The following is a 9123-nucleotide window of genomic DNA, read 5'->3' on the forward strand; positions in this document are numbered from 1 at the left end:
CCCAAGACGCGAAGAGCGAAGCGCGAAGAAGTGTCCGCCGGCAGCCGTGTCGCGACGTTCTCCGTGGCGACGGCGGGGGCTAACGGGGCCCACGTATTGTTTGGAGCATTTTTATGTCCATTTTTGTGAATGAACGCCATAAAAGGGGATCTCTGGGGACTTTCGGTTGGGTGGTGTGTCGACCGGCCGGCTGGACACTAACCTCATCTAAGATCTCGTCGCCCGGCCGGCGGACAGGTTTGTGGACAGCACAGTTCACCGGGACCACATCCGGCGGTGGTGTGGAACTGGAACACCCCTGGATGACACGGCGTCCGATAAGATATCTCAGACATCATCGTCGTTCCAGTAGCGGCTGCAGACCCTCCGCATAAGCCCCGGCGGCACCCCTCGGAGTTCTCGTGCCGCACCGTACCACATGGTCAAGTGTCTGGCGCGGCTAAGCAAACAACACCCTTCAGTGAAGCGCGTCCCGAAAAACGACCCCTCTCAATGAGGGTGCGGAAGTGACGGACGAATATTTGTCGCAGATTGCGGAACAATCATTCAATTACCGGGCGCCGCCGCCGCCGCCGGAAGTGCGTGCGTGTTTGCGCAGTGCGCGTAAATCATCTTCCTGCGCTCACTTCCTGTGTCCCTGGAGACTGTGGGACTCTAAACGCTCGACCAGCCAGATGTTGAGAGGTGTCTATCACGGGGTTCGCGGCCACAACCGTGGTGTGAAATGTGGCCGTTTTCCGACGCTCTCTCCGCCTACTTCGACCTAACGGCCGAGTCCTGCCGCCGCGCGCGCTGAACTCTGGTCCGCGCCCGTGTTTCGTGGCGCACGAGGCTACGACGCGAGAGAGGTCCCGGATCGGGTCGTGAAGCCCACCTTTCCCATGCTGGCTGGGGGGCGCGCCTGGTCGCAAAGGGCACACGATCACATCGACCGTCCGCGGCGATGCCAACCCAGTTTTCAGCACAACCAGTCCTATCCTTACCGTTTGCCCATTGGCCACTTTTCTCTTGCTGCCCTCGGGGAGGGGGTGCGTCCGGGGGTGCCCAGGTTGCGGTGCACACCCCCGAAGAAGCTCGTGCACGGCCAATAATCGAACGAGTGTCGAGAGTCGCACCGTTTTGCGCGGGTCCCTCGCGGTGGAAAATCGAACGCGCGCGGAAAGGGAAACACAGCCCAGCCAGCCGTTTGGGTGAGCAAATTAGCGTCTCCCCCCGGGGGGAGGCCGTGGGGCCCGGGTGGGTTGCTCGCGGGAGCGAGCGAGGTGAAGCAACCGCTCCGGCAGCACATCTTGTCACCCGAATGGAAAAGGACATGCACCGTCGACACGCCTATTATAAACGGTCTATGATCGGATCGTGGCGAAGGCCAATTGGGATGCTGGGAAATGAGTGCGCCTCGGACGGAGCAAACGGCCCGGTAGTTTCGGTTGCGGACATGTTTTGCAGAACGACCACGCTATTTAGACAGATAGGCTAAACACGAACGGCGCGTTAGGAACGTCGGCCTCTCGGGAGTTCCATTCCGTTAAAATATCGCAATCCATTCGTCCGTATTTCGAAACGGTTCGAAACATGGCTGACGATCATCCTGCGATCGGCTAATCTCTAAATTGAGCCGGTTCGGGCTTATCAGCAGCTTTCTCTCTCTCTCTCTCTCTCGGGTCAGAGGATGGACGTAGATTGCACACAGCTGATTGCACGCACCGCTGTTTACTTTCGACTCACATTCAGAGTGTAACTACTACCACCTCGGAACAGCTGGCGTCGACGTGCCCACTGTTGACATTTCAGTATTGCGGTCCTATTCGGTCCGGACGATCAGCTGCTGCCGTCAAGTGATTGGTTTTTTAGTGCTTTAACTTTCCTTTCGGTTCTAGGTTCTTTACCCTGTGTGCGTTGCTCTGGCACGGGTCTTACTAGCAGGAACTTTGCTTTCCAGAGCAGTGCGTAGCGGTGCGCATCGGCCTTCAGTCGGCGCACTCACATAAGTACCACTTGAGCCCTGCGATTGTTGACCTGCGGCCGCTCCACTACTCTCGATTATCCGATCGTCCAATATCAAACGTTGTGTTGTTCGTAACCCATCGCAGACACTTTCACTGAGTTCTCCAAACGTGGTGCAATCACAGTCAATTCTTAAGTTTTTCGTCACTCTCCTAAGTCGTTACCGACCGGCGTATTTGACGAATGATTTGCAAGATATTTAAAACACGGTTGTGTTCGTTCCAACCAGACCACATTTAATTGCGTCCAGCAGCTTTTGTGGTGTGAGCGCGAGGGACTGGCATGATCTTGGTCCTGCCGCACGTTTATTTTATGTACATTTCGCGCACGTCACTCATCTAACTCACGGGCCGCTACGCATGGTGCGCGCATTACTGATAAGCCAGCAATTCGCCAACGAGGGTACGTTGCAGATAGGGCCAAAGGTGCTTACCATGTTTACCGTGGTGATTTTGAATAATCACAGTCTCCCCGTGAGCCACGGGCCATGCTCGTACCGTACTCTCAGTTACAAATCGACACCGCGTGACGACGGCCGCAACAATCTGCTCCGCTGCGAGCCCATATGAAGTGGAAAACCCGTCTTCCTTCGTCCAGCTTCCATGTGCGTAAGGTGCTAGGTCCTCCGGTAGGTATCAGCATGGTGTTTACGGTGGAAAACGGGAAAACGTCACCACAGCAGCAGCAGTCCGATGGGCACAGTTTTGACGAAGCACTCGAGCAGGCCGGATTCGGGCGGGTTCAGATCGTGCTGGTGATCCTTTCCGGGCTCGGCATGATGTCATCGCTCAACGAGGCTATGGGCATGAGCATCATCCTGCCCGCTGCCCAGTGCGATCTGGATCTGGACGCCGGACAGAAGGGCATCGTTGGAGGGGCCGTTTTTCTCGGTGAGTTCCCTCGGCCCTCTTCGCACGTCGCACCATCAACTGAGCCCCGGCTTCCCCGTAGGAACCATGTTTTCATCTTACTTCTGGGGTTACCTGGCGGACACGAAGGGACGCCAGGTCGTCCTGAAGTACGCACTGTTTGGCACATCGTTTTTCGGGGCCATGTCCTGCCTGGCGAGTGGGTTCGTGTCGCTACTGGTCCTGCGGTTCCTGACGGGCGTCTGCGTGGCCGCACCCGCCTCTACGGTGTACGCCTATCTGGGCGAGTTCACCACGCCGAGCAGACGGAGTCAAATGCTGTCCTTCGCATCCGTCTGGGGTGGCGTGGGCATTATCTACGTTTCGCGTGAGTCTTACGGTGTCCTACAAGGAATCTTCCCGGACAATGGTAACCTGTTGCTATATTTCAGTCGTCGGCTGGTGGATTCTCTCGTACGATTGGGTCATTCCGATCGGTGGATCGTACGAGTTTAAGCCGTGGCGACTGCTGTTCATCGTCAACACGTTACCTGGGTTTCTGAACGGTATTGCGTTCTGCTTCTGTCCCGAAAGTCCCAAGTTCCTGCTATCACAGGGCCGCAGCGAGGAAGCGTTGGAAGTGCTCAGGATGATTTACCGACTCAACCACCGGTCCGGCCCGGCAGGGGCCACGTACAGCGTCACGAAGCTCCGCCTGGATCCAGAAGACGCCACCGCAAGAGACAACCAGGGCAAGCCGGGTTCGGGAGGCCTGTGGCGTTCGATTAAGGACCAGACCATTCCGATCCTGAAATTGCCCTTCCTGTTCTACTTTATCATTTGCTGCGTGCACAATATCGGAGCGTTTGCAATGTAGGTCAAAGCGGTGCTCTTCAGTGAAACGGCAGCCACATAACGTGCCTTTGCTTCGGATCTCTTTCCAGATACGGTGGGCTTGGGCTGTGGTTCCCGGACATAATGAATCAAATCTACTCTCAGGGCAGCAACGCTACGGAACTGAAAGTGTGTGACATACTGCAGAACGACGCCACCAAACCGATCGTTACCGAGTTCGATAATCTCTGTAATGATGAGGTGCAGTTCGAAACGTTCCTTTACACCATGGTGCTGGGCATCTTCGGGGCTGGCTACGCGCTAATCACCTCGGCCATTCTGGGTCGCTTCAACCAGAAGGTTATGATGGTGTTCAACTGCATTGTGGCCGGTGTCTGCGGAATTGCGCTGCAGTTCATCAGCAACTCCTACACGGTCTCCATTTTCTTCTGCCTGGAGATAGTATTTGCCGGGTACTGTGTGCTGCTCGTTAACGCGAACGTGGTTGAAATTTTCCCCACAAACGTCAGGTGAGACTACCGTTCGCCGTTTCGCTACTACCGTGGGGTTACTTAACTGTTTTGCTCTCTTTCAGAGCGATGGCCGTCGCACTGACGAACATGGTTGGGCGTCTGAGCTGTTTTGTGGCGAGCGCCGTCATCGGTCTGCTGATGCTGCAAAACTGCCCGATCACGTTCTACATGCTCTCCGCGTTGCTGTTTCTATGTGCGGCCTTAACGTTTTTGTTGCCGAAAAAGTGATGCCCCATCCTGCACGGGGCAACGTACTTAATCATATTTTCGCTGTGTAAATAAATTCATATTGTTCGTAGTCATCGCCGTCACCCAGCGATGGGAAACTTAACGGTACCTTTTTGAAAAAGAACTGTGGCGACCCCTGCCGGCGAGTATTGGTAGTAAATGTGACGCTGATTTAATGCTTGATGAAACTGTTGCTTCAATATAGTTATTTTGAACCTTTAACTCAACACAGCACAGCAACAATGTCTGCCACACATTGTATTGCATATTTGTTTCAAAACAAACGCAAATGAACAGAACAATAATTGTATTAAGTCACGTGTTACGACGTCACAGCGTTACGGTGCGTAACGTCGGCGCTGCTGTCAGTTGGGAAATGTCAACGCAATGTTTTTGTTTTGCACCGGTAATTTTCCTTCCCTTCCAGTTGCCATACATTGCCTACTTTTCCAATATTTTTCCAAGGCTTTGTTATATCAATATCGCTTCTGTCAGCTCACCTTTTTCAAGGATAGTTATATTTTCGTAGCTCGCCCAGCGTTTCACTGGTGGCCGCTGTGTATCGTGCGTTATTTCGCCATGAACGATATCACCGACATCCGATATGGACCGTTGCCCGCTGACTCGCCGTACGTGAAACCATTCCGCTTCCATTACACGCAAAATGGGAAGCAAAAGTCGTGGGACCTGCTGAAAGTACACGATTCCGTGTCCATTCTGATCTTCAACGTGACCCGCCAGAAGCTGGTGTTTGTAAAACAGTTCCGCCCAGGTAAGCGATGCGAGTGAGTGTAGTGATCCGTTTTTATAGCTGTCCTCATTTTCAGCCGTTTACCATTCGATCCTCAGCCGAGACGGAGTGGAACCGGGCAATATCGACATGAAGAAGTATCCACCCGAAATCGGCGTAACGATGGAGCTGTGCGCGGGCATCATCGACAAACCGCTGTCGATTGCGGAAATAGCCCGCGAGGAGGTTCTGGAGGAGTGCGGATACGATGTCCCGGTGGAGCGTTTGGAGGAAATCGTGAGCTATCGGTGCGATGTTGGCACTTCCGGTGCCCAACTGACGCTGTTCTATACGGAGGTCACGGATGCGGATAAGGTATCGACGGCTGGCGGCGGTGTCGGTGACGAAATTATCGACGTAGTCGAGTACGACATCGACGACGCGCGAAAGCTCACGACGAAGGGAACCGTCATCACCAGTCCGCCTTCGTTTCTGTTCGGATTGCTCTGGTTTCTCACGAACCGGGCTCCGAAAGGTGTCTAATCTATGAACAGCACTGTGATAGGTCGGCGTCAAGACGCCGCAAAGGTTGTTCCTCTTGTTTCGCGACGGGAAATAAAATAGAAACACAAATGCGTTCGTGTGTCGGAACAAACATTGTAATTTATTTACTCTCCACCATTTCTGATAACACGCGCCTTTTTCAATCGTTTAACCATTTGATAACGTTTCTGAAACGTAACAAAGCCAAACGGAACGGCCGCTAACGTTGGATGCCTGTAACACGTGATTTCCTAACACATCTTCGGCCAGTCACACACTAAAATAAAAACGATCGGAACCTCGTCTGCCGCTCCGTGGTCGTGTACCGGACCCTCCCGTCCCATATGGGGGGAGGTTTGTTCCGCGATCCAGCGAAAAATCACACATCGAAAGACGATGGAACCGCCACCCCGAGGGTCGCGTGGGAAAATTAGACTACCGGGTCAGCGATCTTCATTTCACTAAAAAGGAACATCGTTTACGCTCTGTTTTCAACAGTTTTTCCGCCACTAAGGAACGAAAGAGGGTAAAGAGGGACAGGCCAAGCTCCCACCGCGTCCGATCGACGAGGGGTGGGTGGTGATTAAAATAAATAAATGAGCAAAGATCGAGAACATAAATACTGGTGACACAGTGGGTGGGTGGGTGCGTTGCAGGAGGGTCCGTTTAGGCCTGCAGTTTGGTCGGATTGATTTCCCGAGTTTTGGCCACCTCCTGCGGTTTCGGCCATGGCCATGTGACGGGCATGGCGCTCTCGTAGTTGTAGTTATAGAGATGCGACTTGATGTATTCCTCCTTATCCTGCGGCTCCGGATAGGTGGAAGCGAGCCCTGGGGGATAAATATGACATGTTAAAGCCCCTTTTCTGCACTCTGTCTCCGTTAACCCGTCAATTCTTACCCTTCTGGTACGCGAAGTTAGTGACGCCAACAGCGATCTCCATGGAACACTCCTTGATGGCACTGAGCGGTGGGTAGAGCGATCCCATCTCGATATCGGAGTCGGCCACGTGATCGGCAACGGCCTGAGCGGCGATCAGGAACATATCCTCCGGAATGTGGTGCGTTCCGGTGACGATCACACCGAGCGCTACACCCGGGAAGATGTACGCATTGTTGCCCTGTCCCGTCACGTATGTCTTGCCACCGTACTTGACCGGCGCGAACGGTGAACCGGAAGCGAATATACAACGACCCTCCGTGTTGTCGTACGCCGCTTGCGCCGTGCATTCTGCCTTCGAAGTAGGGTTGGAGAGCGCAAAAATGATCGGACGATCGTTGTACTGGCCCATGGCCCGCAGAATCTCGGGCGTGAACGCTCCGCCCGCGGCGGACGCACCGATCAGCACCGACGGTTTCACCTCGTTCACGACTTCCGCAAAGTTCTTCATTACCTTGTGGTCTTTGGCGTAGTACGCCTTGTGGCCACCGAGCCGTCCCTCCGGTCGACCCTTCGCCAACAGGCCATCGATGTCGAACATCCAAATCTTATCGCGTGCCTCCTGCAGGCCAGTGCCCTCGGCCTGCATCGCTTTCACCACCAAGTCCGCAATGCCCACGGCGGCCTCGCCTGCGCCGAGGAAGAGGAACGTGTTCTCGGAGATACGCTTGTTGGTGACGCGCTTCGAGGCCAGCAGACCGGCCACGGCCACCGAAGCCGTTCCCTGGATGTCGTCGTTGAACGTACAGTACGTGTTGCGGTACTTGTCTAGGAAGCGGAACGCATTGTGGTTGCCAAAGTCCTCGAACTGGATGAGCGTGTTCTGGCCGTAACGCTTTACCACGGCCTGCATAAACTCGTCGATAAAGTCGTCGTACTCTTTGCCCTGCACCCGCTGGTGCCGCAGCCCAATGTACAGTGGGTCCTCCAGCAGGTCCTTGTTGTTCGTACCGACGTCGATCACAATCGGCAGGCACTGGTGGGGCGGAATGCCGGCCAGGGCCGTGTAGAGCGCCAGCTTACCCACCGGAATGCCCATACCACAGGCACCCAGATCACCGAGACCCAGAATACGTTCGCCGTCCGTCACAACGATGGCACGCACGTCCGACTCGGGCCAGTTACGCAGAACGTCAAAGACGTGGCCTCGGTCGTTGATCGTTATGAATAGGCCACGCGGCCGCCTATAGATCAGACCGAACTTCTGGCACGCCAATCCGACCGTCGGCGTGTACACGATCGGCATCATCTTCTCCACGTCCTCCGAGATCAGGCGGAAGAACAACCGCTCGTTACGATCCTGCAGATCCACCAGGTAGAGGTACTTGTTCAGATCTTCCTGGTAACGCGAGATCGAGATGCGGCACAGTTCCAGCTGCTCCTCCTGCGACTTGAAGCGGGCCGGCTGCAGACCGTGGATGCCAAGGATCTGACGCTCTTCCAGCGTGAACGCCAGGCCCTTGTTTAGGCGCGGATCGCGCAAATGGTCGATACCCTGCACCATGGACGGCACGATAATGTCGCCCGTGACCTCATGGTACTCGCGCGTCTGGAGCGCCTGCACCGCTGCCGTCGTGGCCGCCCTCGGGAGAGGCGACTTCTTCGGCGAAGCCGTCACCAGTGTCCGCAGTGCATCGACGGTCTGTTTGGCATTTAGTCTACAAATGAGGGAGAGAGAGGAACAACATCGGTGAATCGGTTGGTCGGTCTAAATATAAGCGGTTGGTGACAAACTTTAAGGGCAACCCTCGGTTTCGGGTGGAAAAGGGCCCGTGCCCGTTGAACCTTGGGATAGGTTCCACTGCGGATACATTTCGATTACCACCTCCTAAGGTCGAGGTTTCGCGCCGATTCCGCCCAGACTCGAAATCATCAACAGATCCGTTGCCCACCGATTCTCATCCGGCCGGCTGGCGGTGTTGGCTCTATTAATAACCGACCACTCGCGGCAACACGGTAACAATCGGCACAGAGCGACCAATCAAATGTCTTCTCCCCGAAAATAGAATCCCTGTCCTGCATCTGTTGAACGAATCGCAAAGGCAAAGGCAGCCCGTCTGTTGGCCTTGTTTACATAATCTACACAAGAAGGCCACCGCGAGGTGCCAGCCGCTAATTTGTGCTAATTTGTTATCACCGATCGATTCACTCAACGGCTTCATCCTTCCGGTATCCTTCAGTTCCGGTGGCTTATCAATTCGACAGCGGTCCTCTCTCGGGTAAGTGACCTTTGGGACGATGCGTTTGTTTACTTCTAGTACGCATTCTACGCATGTGCGCCGCCGAAAACGGAGAAGGCCACCGTTGCCGTGGTTAGTGTCAAATAGATAAACCTCTCTCACTCTCTCGCTTGAGCTCGCGCTATCGCGCCGTCTTGCTCTCGGCTGCCCATCAGAAACAAAGTAACGCATGCCTTCACCGCCAAGGTCATGTGACAGTTGTCCCAGGCCAAGATTCCTCGGGA

The 9123-nt window shown here is 54.7% G+C and overlaps 3 protein-coding genes across 3 annotated transcripts; 2 read left to right on the top strand and 1 right to left on the bottom strand.

Moving 5' to 3' along the window:
* The first annotated feature begins 2204 nt into the window (after positions 1–2204).
* Positions 2205–4530, top strand: LOC131209113 (synaptic vesicle glycoprotein 2B-like). Its single transcript, XM_058202102.1, has 5 exons — positions 2205–2894; positions 2956–3240; positions 3305–3725; positions 3797–4216; positions 4282–4530. The coding sequence occupies exons 1-5, from the start codon at positions 2570–2572 to the stop codon at positions 4445–4447; spliced, it is 1617 nt and encodes a 538-aa protein (XP_058058085.1). The 5' UTR covers positions 2205–2569; the 3' UTR covers positions 4448–4530.
* Positions 4531–4858: 328 nt separating this feature from the next.
* LOC131212291 (uridine diphosphate glucose pyrophosphatase NUDT14-like) lies at positions 4859–5822 on the top strand. The gene is made up of 2 exons (XM_058206096.1): positions 4859–5219; positions 5275–5822. Exons 1-2 carry the CDS (start codon positions 5027–5029, stop codon positions 5718–5720), a joined length of 639 nt encoding a protein of 212 aa, XP_058062079.1. The 5' UTR covers positions 4859–5026; the 3' UTR covers positions 5721–5822.
* LOC131212290 (NADP-dependent malic enzyme) lies at positions 5815–8329 on the bottom strand. The gene is made up of 2 exons (XM_058206095.1): positions 6621–8329; positions 5815–6550 (listed from the first exon to the last, which is right to left on the bottom strand). Exons 1-2 carry the CDS (start codon positions 8161–8163, stop codon positions 6387–6389), a joined length of 1707 nt encoding a protein of 568 aa, XP_058062078.1. The 5' UTR covers positions 8164–8329; the 3' UTR covers positions 5815–6386.
* Positions 8330–9123: the final 794 nt, after the last annotated feature.

Source organism: Anopheles bellator, chromosome 2, assembly GCF_943735745.2.
Source record: "Anopheles bellator chromosome 2, idAnoBellAS_SP24_06.2, whole genome shotgun sequence".
Lineage (NCBI taxonomy): Eukaryota > Metazoa > Arthropoda > Insecta > Diptera > Culicidae > Anopheles > Anopheles bellator.

Excerpts from the sequence above, each read along its gene's own strand:
- LOC131212290 (XM_058206095.1), bottom strand. The coding sequence starts at position 8,163 with ATGGTGCAGGGTATCGACCATTTGCGCGATCCGCGCCTAAACAAGGGC. Across the intron at positions 6,551-6,620 it reads TAACTTCGCGTACCAGAAGG|GGCTCGCTTCCACCTATCCG; the intron begins GTAAGAATTGAC and ends TTTATCCCCCAG.
- LOC131212291 (XM_058206096.1), top strand. The coding sequence starts at position 5,027 with ATGAACGATATCACCGACATCCGATATGGACCGTTGCCCGCTGACTCG. Across the intron at positions 5,220-5,274 it reads TGTAAAACAGTTCCGCCCAG|CCGTTTACCATTCGATCCTC; the intron begins GTAAGCGATGCG and ends CCTCATTTTCAG.
- LOC131209113 (XM_058202102.1), top strand. The coding sequence starts at position 2,570 with ATGAAGTGGAAAACCCGTCTTCCTTCGTCCAGCTTCCATGTGCGTAAG. Across the intron at positions 3,241-3,304 it reads GGGCATTATCTACGTTTCGC|TCGTCGGCTGGTGGATTCTC; the intron begins GTGAGTCTTACG and ends GCTATATTTCAG. Across the intron at positions 3,726-3,796 it reads AATATCGGAGCGTTTGCAAT|ATACGGTGGGCTTGGGCTGT; the intron begins GTAGGTCAAAGC and ends ATCTCTTTCCAG.